Here is a 20,778-nt window from a genome sequence, read left to right as displayed (position 1 = left end):
CACTGTTGATTCAATCATGTTCAACTTGTTGTCTACTAAGACTCTCAATTCCCTTGTACTGTTGTTAAACCAGATGAAAGGGCTCAGAATACAGGGAGGATGGAGAAGAGAGAAACTTTATAAGGGTTCTGGGCAAAACATGACACATTCTTTGCCCTGAAAAAGAACTTCAAGTTGATAATATGTTGTGCTACTCTGAAGTGGAATTTCTACCTCCAGCTAACCACTCTCCTCTCCTTTATATCTCACCTCCTGTTGTCAAATATTGGGGACTAGTCAACAAGAGAAAAGACCCCTGTTGCTGTAAACTCTTGAGATTGTCCCCAAAGAAAATATCTGCCATATGCCACAGTAGATAATGTACAAAGTCTCTACTATTGATCAAACCTGATTGCTCGCTCCTTTTAAAAATCCATGCTCTTCTCTTTTCATGAACTCCCCGGTGCATTCCAGGTCTCATGACCCCTTTCTCTGGGGTAATGATTTATAATTTAGAAAGCTGTTATAGTTCTGCAACATCATGTCTCACTGTCTTCTTAGCTATGAAATACAAAGTATGGGTCCTAGTCCAGCATAGAATATCATTGTTGCTTCATTGGGGGCCAAAATAAAGCTGCTCTGGGTCTCTTTGGAGGTATGCTGTTTAAATGACACACACATCTTAAGAGGCCAGAAGTTGTGTCAAAGCTGCGCTCCACTCCTTAAGACTGGAACATGGCTTTGGTGCCGCTTCCGGCCTCTTAGGATGCATTCATCATTTAAACAGCATACCTCCAAAGAGACCCAAAGCAGCTTTATTTGGCCTGTCTGTTTGGGCCCTATAGTTTGTTAAAAACCTTATTTCCTTAGGTTCTTAGCTCTCAGAATCACCAATAATCATTTCCAAATGCCTCACAGTCACAGAGAAACCCCCCAAACGGATCAGTTACAGGCATACATATTGGTCTTTTATGCAGACATGTCTATTCAGATTTACAACTAAGGGAGATCACTATGCAGCACTTTGTATCTCTAAATTAGAAATATACATATTTTGTGGAAAGAACAGCATGGCAGTGGATTTCATTGACTGGACAAAGAAAAAATTTTCTTGAAGAACTATGTATTTAAGAATTGTAAAATATTTGAATCTTGGGTCTTTTGGTTCTAAAACCATGTCGTTGTTAAAGCCTTTCTACCCTTTAAAGATGGAGTCAGTCTGGTCTAGTGACCTGAGCGCTGGGCTAATATCCTGGGAAGCCACAGGATGTCCTTGAATAAGTCACACTCTCTCAGCCTCAGCGGAAGACAATGGCAAACCCTTTCCGAAAACCTTGTGATAAGTGTGCCTTAAGGTTGCCATAAGTTGGAAACAAAGGCACACAACAACAAATCCTCTAATGGGGAAGCTGTGGTCCTCCAAGTGTCAAACTCCAATTCCCATTGGCCTCAACAAGCCTAAGCCAATTGTGAGGGATGATAGGAGTGGTAGACCAAAATGTCGCCACTCCTGCCATAAATGCATCGACACATTTCTTTAGTTAAGATGCAATAGGTGCGCTAGTGCACAGCCAGACTTGCTTAGCCTACCACAATTAAGTAGACTCAAGACACTGAGTGTGAACTGGCTGATCTGATTTTAAAAAATGAACTTAAATCAGTTATACTTGCAATTTCAGCCCTACATAGATGTTATGTGCATGGTACGCATGCACCACTCAATCCTCAGTCATGTTTTACTTGCATGGCAAACAGCCCTCTCTGCTCATTCAGAAGGCACTGTGTCTGTTGTTGTTGCTGTGTGCCTCCAAGTCATTTTTTACTTACGGCAACCCTAAGGTGACCTATCATAGGTTTTTCTTGGCAAGTTTCTTCAGAAGAGATGTGCCACTGCATTCCTCTACAGCTGAGAGAGTGTGACTTGCCCAAGGTTGCCCCTTTATGCTCAAGTGGGGAATTAAACACTGTATTCCCAATACTCAAACCCTTACACCACGCTGGGTCCCTTAAGTCATCAAAAAGGGTGGTCTTTTCAAAGAAGGAACAACCCATTTCTCTCCTTCCCAAAGAAGGAGACTCCACTGCACTCCGAGGAAGGAGTGTATTCCACTGTCGAACAGCCCTTACTGTCAGGAAGTTCCTCCTAATGTTGAGGTGGAATCTCTTTTCCTGCAGCTTGCATCCATTGCTCCAGGTCCTAGTCTCTGGAGCAGCAGAAAACAAGCTTGCTCCATCCCCAATGTAACACCCCTTCAAGTATTTAAACAGGGCTCTCATATCACCTCTTAACCTTCTCTTCTCCAGGCTAAACATCCTCAGGTCCCTGACTTCATGGAATAAAGACCCTTCACCATTTTAGTCCCCCTCCTTTGGACACATGGCTCCAGTGTCTCCACATCCTTTTTGAATTGTGGTGCCAGAACTGGACACTGGATTATTCCAGGTGAGGCCTGACCAAAGCAGAATAGAGTGGCACTTGATGCCAAGGGTCCCCAAAGTGTGTGCTTTAAGAGATGTTGGGCTTCAGCTCCCAGAATCCCAGACTATGGGCCAACTATGGGGCTGAGTCTCCTGGGAGCTGAAGCCCCAAATCCCTTAAAGAGCAGAGTTTGGGGACCACTGACAGACACTATACTTCTCCTGATGGAGTCTAGGATGGCCTTGGCCCTTTTTGCTGCAGCAGCATCCCAGAGTTCCCCTCTGTCACGCCTTCCCTTCCGTCCCTTTGGCCCAATGCGCCTCCTCCTCACCTGTCCAGGGCTGGGTCCTCCTCCTTGGAAGGTCCCGGGCGGCGGTTGCCTAGGCGACGCCGGCATCCCGCTCGGAGCCCTCCCTCCCTCCCCCCTCCCTCCCTTGGACCTTGCGGGCCCGGTGACGTCACCGGCGGGGAGCGCTGCCCGCCCGGCGGCCGGAGGAGCGCTGCTGCTGCTGCTGCTGCTGGTGCTTCTGCTGCTGGTCTGGGCTGCCTCTGCCGGGGCTCCCTCCGGGGCTCAGCATGGCCAAGCACCACCGCACTCCCGCCCGCGCCTCCGAGCCCGTCATCGAGGTCAAGAGCAAGGTGAGTCCCGGGGAAGGAGGGGCGCCATCCAGACCCAGACCCAGAAGCATCCCTGGCAGCAGCGGCAGCAGCAGCAGCAGCAGGTGCACCGGGCCCAACAGCCTCCCAGCCTCCTTCCCAGCCAGCCTTCCTCCTTCCCTCTCTTCCTTCCCCGCTCCCTTACATCCTTCTTTCCTTCCTTCCTCCCTCCCTCCTTTATCTTTCCCTCCTTCTTTCTTTCCTCCCTCCATTCTTCCCTCCTTCCCTCTTTTTTCCTTCCTTCCTTCCTCCCTTCCTCCTTCCTTCCTTCCTCCCTCCCTCCCTCCCTCTTTCTTTCCTCCCTCTCTTCCCCTTCTTCCCTTTTATCCTTCCATCCTTCTTTTCTTCCATCCATCTTCCCTCCTTCCCTCCCTCCTTCCTTCTATCCATCCTTCCTTGTGCCCGTCTATCCTTCCTTCCTTCCTCCCATCCATCCATCCATCCATCCTCCTAGCTTTCCCTCTCCCTCCCTTGAGCCTGGCCTGGCGAGGAGGGCTGCCCCCTTGTTCTGCCCGGAGGGGTCTGCCTTTCCTCCCGGGAAGGACGGGCAGCTTCCCCCGCGGGCTGGTTATGCAATGCTGCACCAGCGGAGCCGGGCTTCCCAGGGGCTTCCCGGCTGAGGAGGATGCCTTCGCTTGGCTGGCTGGCTGGGAGCCCCTGCGATGCCCCTCTCTGGGATCAGCCCCAAGGGCATCCAGCCAGGGGCTCCCTCCCTCATGATCCCCCAGAAGGGCATCCCTGGGTCCCTTGGGGCCCAGTCTCCCTGCCAGACAGAGATCAGCTGGGAAACCCCTCTGCCACCCTGGGGCCAGGCAGCCAGCAAACCCTGGAGCTCAGGTGGAGGGGGTGCTCATTGCTACTGCCCTCCAGGCCCCCTGGACCCATGGCCACCCCCAACCCATGGCCTTGGTGCCAAGCAGCCAGCCAACCTTAATGTTAAGGTGGTAGTGGTTGTTGTGAAGTCAAAGGCTTTCATGGCCAGCATCCATAATTTTTTCTGGGTTTTGGGGGGCTATGTGGCCATGTTTTAGAAGGGTTTGCTTCTGACGGTTCGCCATCATCTGGGGCTGGCATCTTCAGAGAATGCCATTGCATTGCATCTTCTCTGAAGAAGCCAGCCACAGATGCTTGCAAACCGTCAGAAACAAACTCTTCTAGAACATGGCCACATAGCCCCCAAACCCCACAAAAACCAATTATTTTTAACCCCCCTCCAGGCCCCCTTAACTCATGGTGACCCTCAACTCATGGTCTTGATGTCAAGCAGCCAGCCAACCTTAATGCCATTGTCATTGATGCTGTTAACCACCCTTCAGGCCACCTGGACTCATGGCAACCCTCAACTCATGGCCTTGATGCCAAGCAGCCAGCCAACCTTGATGCTAATGTTGTTGTTGTTGTTAACTGCCCCCAAGTTCATCATGATTCATGGTGACCCTGAGGATGAGACATCCCCACCACTCTGTCCAGCTTTTGCAGGCTCCAGCCCCTGGCCTTTTTGATCGAGTCCAACCATGGCATGTGGTCTTCTTCTCTTTCTCCTGTCCTCTACCTTTCCTAGCATCATTACCTTTTCAAGAGATTTATGCCTTCTCATGATGTGGCCAAAGTATGACAGCCTCAGTTTGGGCATCTTGGCTTCCAGGGAGAGTTCAGGCTTGATTTATTCAAGGAGGCATTTGTTTGTCTTTTTGTCTTTCCATGGGATCCTCAGCACTCTTTTCCAGCTCCACTTCTCCAATGAGCTTGGGTTTTGTTTGTTGCTTTTCTATCACCTTTTTTCACTTCCCAGCTCTCCCATCCATTCATGGTGATGGGGAATACAGTGGCTTGGACAGTGTTGGACTACAACTTACATCATCCCCAGACCACATAGCCATATGAGCTCTGTGGACAAATAATCTATAAGGCAATTTCCTACATACTCCAGCTGAAAGATGGTTTGAATCTTCTTTTTATTTGTTTTCCTTTATTTATTATCCTAATTTATATTCCTCCTTTTAAGGAGGCAAACCCATCTAAGGTACCACAGAAGCTAAAATCAAAGTACAGTAACCATAATCAGAACTCAAGGTGGTGGATAGTCCTATTAAGGGGATAAAAACAGCATCTCCTAACCCATTTTAACATTTGTCCACTTTGGTGTAGGACACTAGAGTTTGGCAGTAAAAATGAAATGCAGAGATGTAGAATGAATGACACCTGGTTTGACAGCAATACATGGAAAAGGGATCTTGGAGACTTGGTGGACCACAGGCTGAACATGAGCCAACAGTGTGATGTTGCAGCTAAGAAAGCCAATGCAATACTAGGCTACATCAATAGGAGAATAGTGTCTAGGTCAAGGGAAGTAATAGTGCCACTCTGTTCTGCTTTGGTCAGGCCTCACCTGGAATAACGCTGTGTCCAGTTCTGGGCACCACAATTCAAAAGGATGTTGACAAATTGGAGCGTGCCCAAAGGAAGGCCACCAAAATGGTGACGGGTCTGGAAACTGTGCCTTATGAAGTGAGACTTGGGGAGCTGTGTATGTTTAGCCTGGAGAAGAGAAGGCTAAGAGGTGATATGATAGCCCTGTTTAAATATTTAAAGGGGTGTTGTATTGAGGATGAAGCAAGCTTGTTTTCTGCTGCTCCAGAGAACAGGACCCAGAACACTCCTAGATTGGATTTGATCTCATACAGGATAGATCTGAGAGGGCACTGGAGAATTATGTCAGAGAAGAGATAACTGCTGAGTGGTTTGTAGTCTTTTGAAAGTTTTTGTTTCAAGTCTGGCCAGGGACACATTTTGCTTTGCTATTCCTCTGCTGCATCTGATATATGTGTAGCAAATTCCTTGATGCCATTACGTTCGTGTTCCCTTGTGCCTCTGCACCAATGAAAAATAATACATTTGAGTCTCAGGTGGAATATATGAAGGCACATTATACTGAATCAAACCATACATCCATCTAGCTCAGCACTATTTACTGTACTCAGTCCAACTGTCCAGGATTTCAAGCAGAAGTGCTTTCCAGCGCTCAACTGTAAATATTAGGGATTTAACCTGGAACCTTTTGTGTGGCGTATAGGCAGGCCCTAGTTATTCCAGCATTAGACCAGGTGTTGCTTTTTATTTGCAACTTTGCCTTTTGAGGGACAGAAATCACCCACCTATGGATAAATAGTCCTATAGACAGGCAACTATCTTATACAAGGGCTTGGCTATACGTATTTCCAACCGTAGAATTTTAGAACCTTTGTATCCCGCCTAAGAACTCCCTATGGCAGTTTTCTAAATTAAAAACACTTCACTGTGATAGAACTGATAAGTGCTACAAGGAGTAAATGACATTCAGTTTTAAAAAACAAATGTGTGATTGCTTCTTCCCAAGAGAATAAAGTGTTTGTATGATTAAGGTATGTATTTGTAGATGAAGCGGACTGTATGTGAAAGAAAGAGACAGAGAAATCTGTGTTGTTGTTGTTGTTTCTGTCTACTTCAGTTATCACGTTCGTGTAACTGGCTATTTAAACATGATCATGACCATGTACACTGAGCAGGCAGGAAAGAGAAGCATGTTGCCTCTCTGTTAACAGAAATATGATGTACTTTCCATTCCTGACTTGCTCAAGTCCCAAGGTTTTGAGCTCAACTAAGAAGAACTAACCAGGTAGCAAAGAATGTCTACAGGAAACCCTGCAGATTCTGTTTAACAGTGATCCCTGGGATACAACGCTGAGTGTCATAAAAGTATTGGTAGGCGACCACAACTTTATTACACTTCTTCAGTGCAGAACAACGTCTAGTAAGATCCCCACTTTTAATACAATTATTTCATAAAAGGACAACAAGAAATATAAAACAGATATGCAAAACCATTTTTGTTGCGCCAAATCCTAGTATTTAAGTCTAAGCAATTTGATCACACGGAATTCTTTGTTAGTTATATTGGTTACTACTACAGACTGTTTTTACTGCCTTCAGTGAAGTGCCTCAGACAGAAGTTGTCTAGTATGGTTTATTTTTGTTGAGTGTTCATTTTGATAAATTAGCTGGAGTTGCAACAATCCCTGAAACCTTAGGATTTTACTGTTTGCTTTATCCATCTGCAATAAGGGATACTTCCAGACTGGGCTTTTATCATTGCCCTTCCTCGTCTTAGAATTTTACAGGAGAAGTGGTCCAGACTTTGTTGTTTCCCATATTTCCCAACCACTGTTGTTTTTATTTCTTACAACAACAACAACAAATGTGGTAAGGAATAATAGACCAAATACATATAATCTAAAATCCTATTGTTTCGGGCTATGTGGCCATGTTCTGAAAGAATTTATTCCTGACGTTTCACCAGCATCTGTGGCTGGCATCTTCAGAGAACAAGAAATATAAAACAGATATACAAAACTATCGTTTCTCTGAAGATGCCAGCCACAGATGCTGGTGAAACGTCAGGAATAAACTCTTCTAGAACATGGCTACATAGCCTGAAAAACCCACAAAAAACTATGGATGCCGGCCATGAAAGCCTTTGACTTCACATTAAGACCCTATTGTTTGTGATGACTAGAATAGACCATTGAATCAATTTTATTTATCAACACGTTGGCTCCTTTTTCAGTGCATCTACTCTAGTGGAAATTAGCCATTGAGATTCTGGACAATGCGTTTTAATCGGTAGTGTCAATAGCTCTTCCTAGAAGCACCAAAAGTTTGTCTATTTAGCTTATAGACATACCTGGTAAGAATATTTTTAAATGTCCCAGTTTCTCTCTCTTCCTCCCACTTTCCCCCTTCATCTTCAGCTTACTTCAGTTGTTGCAAACTGACCTTAAAGTGCAAAACTCAAAAAGGCGGAGAGGAGGGGATAGAATTTTCTCCTTCCCCATAGATTTGAGCAAAGGCAAACACTGCAGCCCTTCCTAACTGGTCTGTTCTTCTGCATTAATAAGTATTGCCATCTTGACCACATTCTGATGTCACTTGGCCACATGTGTCCTGACTTTCATCTGTGAAATGTTGAAGGGTATGCTCTTTTCTGCTCTCACGCTAAAGCCTATGCCAAAGAAAGCATGTTGGATTTTGCAGTGCCACAATGCTCTTCCTTGTTTTCTCCTTTTGTCTTATATAGTTTGATGCCGAGTACCGTCGCTTTGCCATGAAGCGCTCTGCTGTAGGTGGCTTCCAGGAATTCTACCAGCTGATTCAGAGAGTCCACCAGATCCCCTGCGTGGATGTCCTTCTTGGATACACAGACATCCATGGTGACCTGCTGCCCATCAACAATGACGACAATTACCACAAGGCACTGTCATCGGCCAATCCTTTGCTCCGGATCATCATCCAGAAACGAGGTAAGGAGGTGACTAAGGGACTTCCACTCACTCTTCTTTTCACACAGCACATTCAATTCTACTTATATCAATGCTTGTTTCCTGTCCTTCATCCAAGGAGTTTAGGGCAGGCCAAAGTTTCTACTGGCAGATCACCAGGTGATTTATAGTAGGATGTACATTTCTTGTCTTTGTACTGTACAGTCTGTCCTTGCCTTATGCAGACTTTGCATACACTGCTTTGAGTGTACACGGTCTGCAGGTGGCAAGGGGGGAAATGATGCACGCTCCATGGGAGCGCACCATGATAACAATTAATGGGACTTGAGCATAGGCAGTTTTCAGGTCCGTAATGGGTCCTCCAGATATGGAGAGGGCAGACTGTAATTTATTAATAGCAACTAAAAATGAAAGTCAGTTTTAAAAAGAATTCCCTGCCATGGCTTGAAATGATGGTGAAAATCATTTGATTCACATTATAGCAGGCATCCACATTTCAACAGGAAACCATACTTCCTGAATAAATGAATGAAGCTGAATGCAATTATCCTTCACAGTTTTCGCACTTCTCTGAATTTTGTAATGCAAGTCTCTGATCCAAAAATAGCCCAAACAAATGGACATGTTAGGCAAGGATGCACACCAAAATGCATACCTTTAGAGAAAACGCTCACAAAAATGTGCCCAAATTTTTATACTGACCCTACCTTACCTTTTCCTTTGAATGTCACCTGGAGTGAAAACAGGATGGAGCAAACGTGAGCTTCAGAATTTTATACATTTCAGAAAGCAAGACAGGCCAGTTTGTCCATCCCTAGCCATCCCTCTGTCTCCAAGTTCACCACTCTTCAGGCAGTTACTTTTGACCAGGCCTATGTTTTAGAGCTGTGTTTAAAGTCTTGGATCTAAAGTAACACAAGTCTAGATCCCTCTCCCCATGTTAGCCATGTTAGTCTGTTGCAACAAAATAGGAAAGAATTGTGTGGCATCTTTAAGACTAACAGATTTATTATAGCATGAGGTTTTGTGAACACACAGTTCACTTCCTAAGATGCATTCTCAGGAAGAGGGCTATGGGTCCACCAAAGCTATACTAACAGCATTATTATAGTGCTGTAATAAGCCACCAGCCTTAAAGATGCTGTGTGATTCTTTATTATTCAAAACTGCATGCACATATCATTCCAGTCAGTATATCATGTGTTGCAGTAAACAGGAATATCTCCGTTGCTCAGGGGCTGAATTCCAATTTGGGTGCATTCCAGCATGGGCAGGGCTGAGACTGCACAGGGCAGAACCAAACCAAAGTGGTGGAGCAGATATAACTGTTATCAGTTTGGACATTTTGCTTACCACCCATACGAAGAATAACTCAGTTCAGTGCATATCTACTCAGAGTGTGCTCCGCTGTAACAGAGTCCAGGCTATAAACCAGAGCTCAGTTCCATACATCTTCCTGGACTAAAAGCCAGAGCTCAGTTCCCGGTCTTTAAATAACCTCTTACCCATAGGTTGAAAAAGTTCCTTCTTTTGGATAATAAGTCCAGAGTCCCCAACCAACCAGAATAACAGCAAAAGAAGCTACAAACTGAGCAACATACAACACTCGGTTCACGGACTGAAGGTTCCCTGTAGCAGACAGTTGGCTCCAACTCTTTAGCCTGTATTTTGAATCTAGCTCCTTCCGAACTCTGCTACTATTTGGCACCTAGGAGTTTATCACACTGGGAATAAAGATGGGAGCATAGCGGGATGCTCCCGTCAATATAGCACAATTTGACAAAGATTATCACACAATGTTGTGCGACATTGTTTGATAATCTTTGCCAAATCGTGTGCTCCTGTCTTTTTCTCCCAGTGTGATAAACTCCCTAGCTATACAGTTGTCCATCCGTTTTTGCAGGACATCTGTTCTGGACACACACCCCAAAAACTGGAAATCCATCGATATATAAGCCCTATTGGTTGAATGGTGCCATAGGCCCATGGGCACGCACCCCATTCCAAGTCCCTCTGTTTTTCCCTCATGAGTAAGCAAGGGACGCGGATCCGAAGACCGCACAAATGGAGAGATGACTGTAGTTGGTGAATCTTGAAAGAAAAGAGGTCAGGTAGGAATTTTTAAAAATCCACAAGACTGAAGTCTGCACATTTCTGCTAGAGAATGCAAAAGGTCATTATGCATTTTGGTTTCTTAAGCACCACCACTTTATCTATATAGTAGCCCTGTAAGTTAGGTAGATAAGTGGGTTATGTATTTATGATTTGTCTACAGCTCCCAGACCTGCCAGGGCCTCCAAGGTGACGTACAAGAGCTTAAACATTTAAAACACTAAATGCATGTCTAAAACAATTTTAAGAGGCTTCTTATTAAAATAATTTTTAAACTAGAAACAATTTTAAAAAGCCAGAGCAGCAGCCCCTCATTTTAATAGCAAAGTGTTAGCTGCCTTCCAGAAATTTAGATGGGATAGAGCCAGACAGTTCCACAGTCAGAGTGGTCTCTATTGTGGTACTGTTACTTCTTGTTGTAACAGTACCACCATAACTCCTGGTTGGAGTGACTGCGTTTAAGGCAAGAGTGGGCAAAGTGTGGTCCTTGGGACCCCTAAATGTGGTCCAAGAAGCTCCCAGATCACCAAATGTTTTAAATTTGGGTGGCCAGTTTTTCACTTGAGTGCTCTCCCAAAGCCCCAAATATTGCAGTTGGCTTCCCCAAACAAACCTCAAATACCTCTGCTTGATTTTCCAGGTTCCTAACCTGCATAGAGAACTCCCATGAGTCAAGCAGCATCTTCCTGGGTCAGAGGATCTCTTTCCAACTTGTAGAGGATAGCAAACAGGGAATAGCAGAGCTAGCATGCTTTCCTCTATCAAGGATAGTGAACCTTTGGTCTCTCATATTTTTGATACAAAAACTCCAATCATTACTTACCAACAGTCATGTTGGTCAGAGCTTCTGGAGACCAAAGTCCAAAACGTTTGGAGGGTTAGAGAGATTCCTTGTGCCTGATCTACCTAAAGGAAGAAAAGGCATCTACTTTTATTCAACAGTTTAATTCAACTTCACCAATTGATAAGATGAGCCAGGATGGTGTAGTGCTTTGAACACTGTATTATGATTCTGGAGCCCAAGGTTCAAATCTCTGCTCAGACATGGAAACCCACTGGATGATCTTGGGCAAAGACAACCCCGCTGCCCCAAACAAATCTTGCCAAGAAAACACCAGTATAGGCTTGCCTTAGGGTTGCCAAAAGTTGGAAATTACTTTGAAGGCACCAATACAATTGGTAAGGTGCCTTCTGAAAACTGGAGAGCCTATGCAAATTTAATGCAATTTGCTTTTCTTAACCAACTAGAATTGTCCTTGCGAGGAGGTTTTTGCTCTAAACAGGAGAGATTTTTGCTCCCTTGAGCATTGCTTCCAACATGTAATCCACAGAAAACACCACCCAGTTTATCTCTGGGCTTTATAAGGCAATAAACAGTTGTAGGAGAGGCTATTTTAATAGCTACTCAGAGTCCTATTTTTCTCTCTCTCTTTGTTTGCACTGGAGTATTTTTGAAAATCCAAAAAGACAGAACCTTCCCCAAACTGGTGCCCTCCAGCTGCGTTGGCCACTGATGGGAATTGTAGCCCACGGCTGCCTTAGAGATCTAATCCACTGTAGGCTTGCTGTAACAGTGCTTTCCTGCTTTAGAGTTCAGAATATAGATTTACTGTTTTCCTCTGACAAAATAATAAAACAAACCTTGCAAACAAACCAAAATGAAATGAAGCTCCTTGCAACCTGAAACCAGGACTGTTCAATAATCTGTTGTTTAAAGAAGCTGTAGAAATCAGGGAAGCCACGTGAAACCTATTTGACAATAGTTGCTAAATCTTAGCATTTGCATACTGGAAGCTTTGCTCTTGAAGATTAGATGGCAGGCAGGCGGGAAGAGATGAATGAAACATTGAGGGCAATGCTAGTCATGTCATACTGAATATTTACCTATGGGACTTTTCCTGAATCTTATTTGCCAGCTGATTCACCAGACAAAGCCATGAACCCAAAAATGAGGGGAAAGGGACTGGACACCCCCCAAGTTACACTAAAGATGGATGGACACCCCCCCCCTAAACAAAACCCAATCAGGCACCTAGGATCAGAACCACTTTACAGCCGTAATAGTATTCCCTTAACAGAGTCTTATATATTTCCCTCTTTTCTTGATATACATTATTGTTAATACTTTAAACAATTTTATAATATTTAATATGTTATTTCTTTCATTATATTTATAGAAGTCACAAGGTTAACTGCTTTGTTGTTGTTGTTGTTTCTGTTGCTGTTGTGTGCCTTCAAGTCACTTCCAATGTACGGCAACCCTAAGGTGAACCTGTTGTGGGGTTTTCTTGGCAAGATTTGTTCAGAGGAGGTTTGCCATTGCCTTCCCCTGAGGCTGAGAGAATGTGACTTGCCCAAGGTCATCCAGTCGGTTTCATGGCTGAGCAGGGAGCTGATCCCTGGTCTCCAGTCATAGTCCAACACTCAAACCACACGGTCACACTGGCTATCTAACTGCTTTAGCTGGTGGTATCATTGCTATTTTGTATTCTGAGTTTTTACTGTTTTGTGAAATGCATACATGCAAGTATGCATAATTCATAGTGACCTCCCCTGCCATAAAGGAATTCAGAATCAAAGCATTCCTGACAGATGGCCATCCAGCCTCTGCTTAAAGACCTCCAAAGAAAGAGACTCCACCACTCTCCGAAGGAGTATTTCCACTGTCAGCCCTTACTGTCAGGAAGTTCCTCCTAATGTTGAGCTGGAATCTCCTTTCCTGTAGCTTGCATCCATTGTTCTAGTCTCTGGAGCAGCAAAAAACAAGCTTTATCAACCAATAGTCTATGCCACAACCTTACAGGGCTTGCAAACCTAGCCTGCTGCCTCAGGTGTGATGTTGAGGTGAACTTCAGTCACCTGTTGTAGATGGACTGGGAAGGGAGTACCATCTTGTCCATCACCACAGGTAGCGAAAGGCCTTGTGCCAACCCTGAGTATATAATTGATATAGTTACTTGGAGACTGGAGCTACACTAGGAGTTGTCATTAGTGGACACTTTGCCAGGGTGTATTGTTCAAGTTGGCGACAGCCCTGTGTGGAGAAGACCAAGAGGAAGCAAACTATGATGGGCCAAAGGATAGGGGGCACTCAAGGAGAGTCTGCAAAATGATTCAGAATCTGGCATAGCTTGGATTAGTTGCTGCTGCAGGGGGGAGCAAGACGACTTCCATCATCCATCAGAGTCTCCCTGGGCTAAAAATAAGCTTTTGCGCCAAACCCACAGTGCGATATTTATAACTTAAGAGCTTCGTCTGAGAAGCCCTGTAAAATGAAGGCTGTGCTGCTTAGGCACAGTGACCTGGTAAAAGCCTCTATTCCTTCCTCTTTGGGAGGTTTCTAATAATTGGTAGTACTACGGACTCAGATGAATCAGTGAAGGCCGTTCGGTCTGGGTGCAGGCTGTAAACAACACATACTCAGAGCTTGTGGCCAAGGATCCCTTCCAGGCAACCAGGCAGAATAAAGCCATAAACAGGCTCAGCATTGGTTATTACTTCGTCCAGGCTGACTCTTTGCCAAAAACGACTGCTAAAACAAGTGGACTCATAAAATCTTTGGACGCCAGGACTGACTGCTTCTGTGGACTCAGAGTTGCAAAAGATGGGTGGCCCAGATGGTGAAATGGGTCACGCTCCTCAGGGTGTGTTGTGTAGGAGATTTCAAGACAATGCCAGTGTTGCCTTCTGGGATTTTTAAGCTGCAGACAGACACACTGGTTTCGGTGCTGGGCACCCAGTTGTTCCCAGCTTTTATTACAGCTGTGCTGCCAGAATTAAAGCACTAACTTGTTCCAACCCAGCAAGTCTTGTTTCATGATCATCCTGCCGCTTGTCACAGATGTCTGCAGCATCTTTAGTGAAGTGGATTAATCATCCCTTCTGCTAGGTACGAAGGAGAAGAGTGTGTTGCCAGCAAGGTAGTATAGATATTTGTGTTCTGAAGGTACAGACAGATGAAGCTATCATCTCCATCTAGCCAAGGCTGCCTTTTTCTTCCTCTATTCTTGTTTCCATTCCAGTTAAATATGAGAAACTTTTCCCCTGATATAGACATTACTATGTCTTTTGGGGAGGGGTTATGTTTTTGAAACAGGATCCTATTGACTAAACCATTTCATTAATCATTTAGGACTGTACACAGTGAGGTTTTTGTAAAAGTATGCCTCTTTCTTCAAAATTATTTTAGAGCCGCTTCTCCCTAGTCTTAATCTGACACTTTAACCACTGCATCAGACTTCATATTTAGATTCCAGTCTGGCAGCCTCTCACCTCTTGACAGGGCCTTGGTGGTGGCATATATATCCAGCTCCTTTTGTAGCATCGGCACATGCTGCATCATTTGCAGAACAGCAAGGACTCTGAAGGCATTCTTTGGTGGTAGGAAAAATAGGAAAGAGCAGCCCTACTGAGTTGAGTCAACCACTCAACTTTTTTAGAGCTCAAAGGGTGTGTTTTTTCCTCCAGCAAGGCTGAACCAAAACGTTTTGCTACCTGAAGCAAAGGCCAAGATGGTTCCTATTCCACATAAAGAAGCTGACTATGAAATCCTATTTCTGTACTAGTAATAGAACAGGAGCATTGTCCACCACATTACAGGTAGCAGACCAGTCAAGGCTTAGGACAGGCCATATGCCATGTACAGCGCTAGCATCCAACAGAGAAGAACAGATGGGAGGCTCAGCACTTATAGCTAGGGGATTGTTGTCGCTCCAGCGACTGCTGCCAAAGGCAGTTGCCTCAGTTTGCCTTTTGGACCTGCTCTTCAGTTAGTACAGTGGGCTCTCAGTATCCACTGGAGTTTGATTCTAGGACCCCTCCATGGATACCAAAATCTGTGCACGCTCAAATCCCATTATATACAGTGGTGTAGTAAAATGGTGTCCCTTGTATAAAATGTCCAAATCAAGATATGCTTTTTGGAATTTAAAACAAAAATATTTTCAAGGCATGACTGCTTGACTCCAAGGATACAGAACTGTGGATACTGAGGGCTGGTTGTGCTTTCCTTTGTAGCTCTCTGGCCATAGGATGGTTTTCTCCTTCAGTGTCACACCAAACTGAAATGACATTTTCTTCATAGTCTCAATTTTCCATTATATGAAAGAGGAGCCTAATCATTTTCAGATTAATTAATTACGGTACCTTTAATCCAGGTGATTAAAGAACAGATTTCTCTATTCCTCCCCCTTCCCAATATACATATATCTCTGGCTCTACCATTTGTAGTTGCCAATCCTAAATGTAATCCCAACTGATTTTTATGCCGCCTTCCTCCTCTGGACTGTGCATGTTTCATTATATGCAGCAGCGTAGTGGTAAATACTGAAGAGCAGGTATCCATCATGACAAGCCCCATAGGCTGCTGGTAGATGCTTGGTTTTGCTGTGGGGAGGCTGCAATCTGCCCTTTGCGCTCTGAACTGGCAGTTATTGAGTTAAGTCTGCAGGCCATTGCTCAAAGTGTGATTAAAACTGAATTATTCATATCCCTTTTAATCCGAGCCTGGCATGCAGTGTGTAATCCCAGAAGGGGAAGCTGGGTTCTCCGGCACTGGCAGGTACCACACGTCCGGGTCTGGGTCAGGATCTGACTTACATAGAGGAGGAGGGGAAAAGGGAGCCAGGCCTGCCTAGGATTTGAAGTGGTGGCCCTTTCTGAGGCCCTGGCAATGGCATCCTGGCCTCTTTTACATCACAAAGAGTTAGCATCTGTCAGGGATATGCTGATGACTTCCAAACATTGCTGCATGAGTGGCACAAGATACTTCATTGCCTGAGGCAAAAGACAAGGTGGCACTCCTCCCTATTTTAGATACAGAAGCCAACTGGACTGGCACTAGTGATGGGAAAATATCCCCCACTGTACCTGGGCATCCAGCTGGTTTAGGTGGTAAAAGAGAGGCTGTGTGCCAGCCATAGCTCTGCTTGCCAGTCAGGGAAATGAGTTTTCAGGGGTGACTGATGGGAAGGTGAGGCCCCATGAGTTGCTTTACCCAATGAAAATATTTTGAAAGTATAAATTCCAAATAGCAAACCTTAATTTTCCATGTTATGAGAGACACCATTTTGCTTTGCCATTATAATCCATGGATTTTGTTGTCCACAGAGGATCCTGGAACCAAACCCCAGTGGATAACAAGGACCCACTGTAAATTGATGTAACACACAAGGGGCTCATCCGAGTGTAGAGAGTAAGCCAGGTCGTGTGGGGCTGTTCTTTACTTGGAGGGTCTGTAAAGAGCCACATTTAGCTGGCTTCCCTTATCTAACTTTGGCACTCTCCCAGCAAGAAAGACACATTCAAATTCAGACAATGTGAATGACAACATTTCTGCCACTAGATGATACCGATAATGCTAAAGCACACAGCGTTTGCAAATCCCAAGCTTGTGAAAGAAACAGAACTATCCCAAGGAAAATATATCAGCTGACAAAATGCAGATAGGTAAAACTGAAAAGGACCCAGCATGGTGTAGTAGTTTGAGTGTTGGACTATGATCTGGAGAACAGCCATGAAACCCACTGGGTGACCCTGAGCTCTTTCAGCCCCAGAGGATGGCAATGGCAAACCCCCTCTGAAGAAACTTGCCAAGAAAATCCCATGATAGATTCAATTTAGGGTCGCTAAAAGAAACGACTTGAAGGCATGAACAACAACAAAACTGAAATGCCTGCTTCAATTCAAGGTGAAAATCTTAGCACCTGACAAAGATTTGTGCAAAGTAGCTACAAAACAGGTTCAGTTGGTACTGATCTGAGGGGACTTATGGGGTGACAAATGCAGAATAAAGTGGTGGGGGAAGCAGGACAAAAACATTTTAGCAAATGATTAATTGGGTGGATGAGCATCGGCTTTCTGTGAGGAATATTAGGGGAAGCTATGGATTTGTTTGGAGCAGGGTGATGGATAAACAGGGGATAAAGAAGAGAATGTTGTCCTTTGCATTCCAGTTCTCAGAACTGAACAGCCAACATTGACAAGGCCCAGTCTGACTGAGAATTCTGAGGGATTCCAAGACAGAAATCCAACAAAGGATGAATGGTTGAGTCTCAGCAGCACATACAGTAGCTTCACATCTGACCCATGCTCTCTTTTCTTCTCCCTTGCAGCAGAAGCCGACACCAGCGTCTTTGCCTCTAACTCTCTGCAGCGGAAGAAAAAGGGGCTCCTCCGTCCAGTGCACCAGCGGGCCAAGCCCCACTTGCTGATTGGAATGCCCCAGGACTTCCGCCAGATCTCCTCCATCATTGATGTGGACATCCTACCAGAGACCCATCGGCGCGTGAGGCTACATAAGCATGGGTCAAATAAACCACTGGGCTTCTACATACGGGATGGAGTCAGTGTGCGGGTGGCCCCCCATGGGGTTGAGAAGGTGCCTGGCATCTTTATCTCTCGCTTGGTTAAAGGGGGTCTGGCAGAGAGCACTGGGCTTTTAGCTGTGAATGATGAGATCCTCGAAGTCAACGGCATTGATGTGGCGGGAAAGTCCCTGGACCAGGTCACGGACATGATGGTGGCCAACAGCCACAATCTCATCATCACCGTCAAGCCGGCCAACCAGCGCAACAATGTAATCCGCAGCAGCAAAGCGTCTGGCAGCTCTGGCGTGTCCACGGACAGTACTCCCAGCCAGCAGACACCCAGCCCGGCCTCCCAGTACCTGAGTAACTGCAGCACAGCAGAGGGGGAAAGCGATGAAGAGGGTGACCTGGTGATTGAGAGCGATTTGCCTGCCAGTTGCCCCAATGGTGGTCTCCTTGAGAGCCTGCAACACAGCCTGTCTCTGTATAGCTCTCAGGGCTCACTGCCCTCACTGAACAGTCACAGCGGTAGTGGCAGCCCCATTCGGGGCAGCCGAGCAGGAAGCCTCCGGGAGGATGGCACGGTCTTCACGCTATAGCCCTGGGCAACAGCCTCCCCTATCATATGTGAAATCACCTCGCCAAGGTCAGTTTGGCAGTAGCCAGATAATGGAACTGGAATCTGGAGCCCATCTGGAACGGACTCCTCATGGATGTGCTGTCACAGAACCTTCTTTGGAGACTGCCTGCCAAGGCCAGCGGTGCTCTCTGCAGCCACAGTAGCAAAAATGGCAGATGGGTTGGGAGCAGTAGGGGCCATCCCAACTTCCCTGGAACAGTTCCCATGGGGGGGGGAGGCCCCTTCCTCCTTGTTGAGCCAAAACAATGGGAGTTTTATTACATTTGCTGTTCCTCCTCTTCAGCCCCTGGCCTGTGTTCCAGGCAGAATGGGGATCTATCCCCCTCCAGAGCCTGTTGTCCCTGCCTCCATCCACTGTTGGCACTCATAAAAGTGTTTTGATTTTAGTTGTTTGTTTTTATGAAAACATGCATCAGAGATTAATATAGTGCAACAGACTATTAAACATGGTGTTGTTTTTTTAAAAGGAAAGTTCTCACGTGATTTTTTTAGAAGTGTATTGCAGGAGCAAAGAGGAGAAAAGGAAGACAAAAGTAAAAGGCCTGTGGTGCGTTCAAGTGAAATGGACATGGGTTAGCTTGTGTAGCAGCTTACTCTTATGCTGTGGTTCCTAACTTCATACTTTACTCCTTTTTCCCTTCAGCAATAACCACTGGGGTCTTTAATTTCTGTGAACAACCAGCTTCAACTTACCCCCCAGTAGTTCTCTGTTCTTAGGACCTTTCCGTGAATCCTTGTTTTTCCCTTCATAGGAGCATTGTCATTATTAACAACAACTTTATACCCCACCTTTTCCTCAAAATTGGGACTCAAAAAATACTGAATTAGGTTATGGGCCTTTTAATGATATACATATACTGATGATGGTGAAAGAGCAGTAGGCATTGATATTTTATTATAATAAAATCTAAAGATACTCAAATATGTATCTTTTCCTAAAGCTTCAAGTACACTGTGAGTGAACAAAGTGCATGCAGCCTGTCAGATCAAAACTGTGCTCCCACCACCTCCTTCCACCCCTTCACCCTCTTCATTCCCAGTTTAAAGTTAACCACACTTTAAATAGCTGGGTTTATATTTTAAAAAATGAAGTGGTGCACCTCCTTGAGTAGTTCCAGATGATGCCTAAATGTAGCCTGCAGTCCTGGGCACAGTTGCCCACCCTTAGTTGCATTAGTTGCATGTTTAATTGCAGTGTGTAATGACATAACAATACTGTACAGTTCAGTTTCATTGTCCAGAAGGTAGAAGAGGCAGCAAGAGGATCAGCTATTTCAGATCTGATCCTAACTAACAGTTATGACTTGCCTAATTGGATGAAAGGGATAGGATCCTTATGCGAGAGTGACCATGTTCTCCTGGAGTTTGCTATACAGCAGAAAGGGGAAGCCAAGCATAGGCATGCATTCCAGACTCCAAGGGCAAGTATGCATGGGCCAAAAGGCGTGTATTCTGCCTGGCCTCACATCATCCTGTCTGGACAACACAGGCCATTAGCCTTGGGCCAGGATAGCCCAGTCTGAATGCCAATCTGGTGGTCTCAGACTGAGCCCAGCTCAAAGAGACTATAATCTGGTCCAAAAAGACCAACTGTTTGCCATATACTGTGTCCAGTTCTGGTCACCGCAGTTTAAAAAGGAAGTTGACAAGCTGGAATGTATCCATATAAGGGTGACCAGAATTGTGAAAGATCTGGAAACCATGCCCTATGAGGAGAGGCTTGGGGAGTTGGGTATGTTTAACCTGGGGAAGAAAAGGTTAAGAGGTGACATGATAACCATGTTTAAATAGTTGAAAGGATGTCATATTGAAGAAGAAGCAAGCTTGTTTTCTGCTACTCCAGAGGCCTCAACACAGGACAATGGATTCAACTGCAGGAAAAGAGGTTCCACCTAAAAACATTTGGAAGAATCTCCTGATGGTTGGAGTTGTTCAGCAGTGGAAAATGCTGCCTCCAGAGTGTGGTGGTCTCCTTCTTTGGAGGCTTTTAAACAGAGGCTGAATGGCCATCTCTTAGGAGTGTGTCTTCCTGTATGGCAGGGGATTAGACTGGATGGCACTGGAGGTCTCTTTTAGTTCTGTGATTCAATTCATTTGTGATCTGCGCTTATTCCCAGTTAATCTCAGATCTCTCGCTATCCCCAATGATCATTTTATCTTCTCCAGTTCTCCCGCTCTGCATCCCACTTACTGTTCCTCCGAAGTGTCTCATTTCACCCTTCCCCATTGTTCATCACCCACTCTTTTCTTCCCTAGTAAGAAAATAATCTGAGTATCCAGCCCAATAGTATTTAATGTCATAACCAAATTTAATTAATTACAGAAATTTTGGCTACAATATGTACCTTT

At 45.1% G+C, this 20,778-nt stretch overlaps 1 protein-coding gene across 2 annotated transcripts; it reads left to right on the top strand.

The window, feature by feature from the left end:
* The first annotated feature begins 2,888 nt into the window (after positions 1 to 2,888).
* PARD6A (par-6 family cell polarity regulator alpha) lies at positions 2,889 to 18,891 on the top strand. Of its 2 annotated transcripts, none has more exons than XM_042438791.1 (3): positions 2,889 to 3,037; positions 8,169 to 8,391; positions 17,598 to 18,891. In XM_042438791.1, exons 1-3 carry the CDS (start codon positions 2,975 to 2,977, stop codon positions 18,386 to 18,388), a joined length of 1,077 nt encoding a protein of 358 aa, XP_042294725.1. In that variant the 5' UTR covers positions 2,889 to 2,974; the 3' UTR covers positions 18,389 to 18,891. The 2 variants fall into 2 exon arrangements, with proteins under 2 accessions (XP_042294725.1, XP_042294724.1); XM_042438790.1 differs by having other exon boundaries at positions 2,890 to 3,037; positions 17,595 to 18,891.
* The last annotated feature ends 1,887 nt before the right edge of the window (positions 18,892 to 20,778 follow it).

Source organism: Sceloporus undulatus, chromosome 8, assembly GCF_019175285.1.
Source record: "Sceloporus undulatus isolate JIND9_A2432 ecotype Alabama chromosome 8, SceUnd_v1.1, whole genome shotgun sequence".
NCBI classification, from domain to species: Eukaryota; Metazoa; Chordata; class Lepidosauria; order Squamata; family Phrynosomatidae; genus Sceloporus; species Sceloporus undulatus.
Note: the sequence above shows the minus strand (reverse complement) of the source record. Positions and strands in the feature narration are given on the sequence as shown.

What these genes read in the sequence shown, in the direction of transcription:
- PARD6A (XM_042438790.1), top strand. Translation starts at nt 2,975, where the DNA reads ATGGCCAAGCACCACCGCACTCCCGCCCGCGCCTCCGAGCCCGTCATC. An exon ending in TCATCGAGGTCAAGAGCAAG is followed by an intron (nt 3,038 to 8,168) that starts GTGAGTCCCGGG and finishes TGTCTTATATAG; the next exon opens with TTTGATGCCGAGTACCGTCG. An exon ending in GATCATCATCCAGAAACGAG is followed by an intron (nt 8,392 to 17,594) that starts GTAAGGAGGTGA and finishes TCTCCCTTGCAG; the next exon opens with CAGAAGCCGACACCAGCGTC.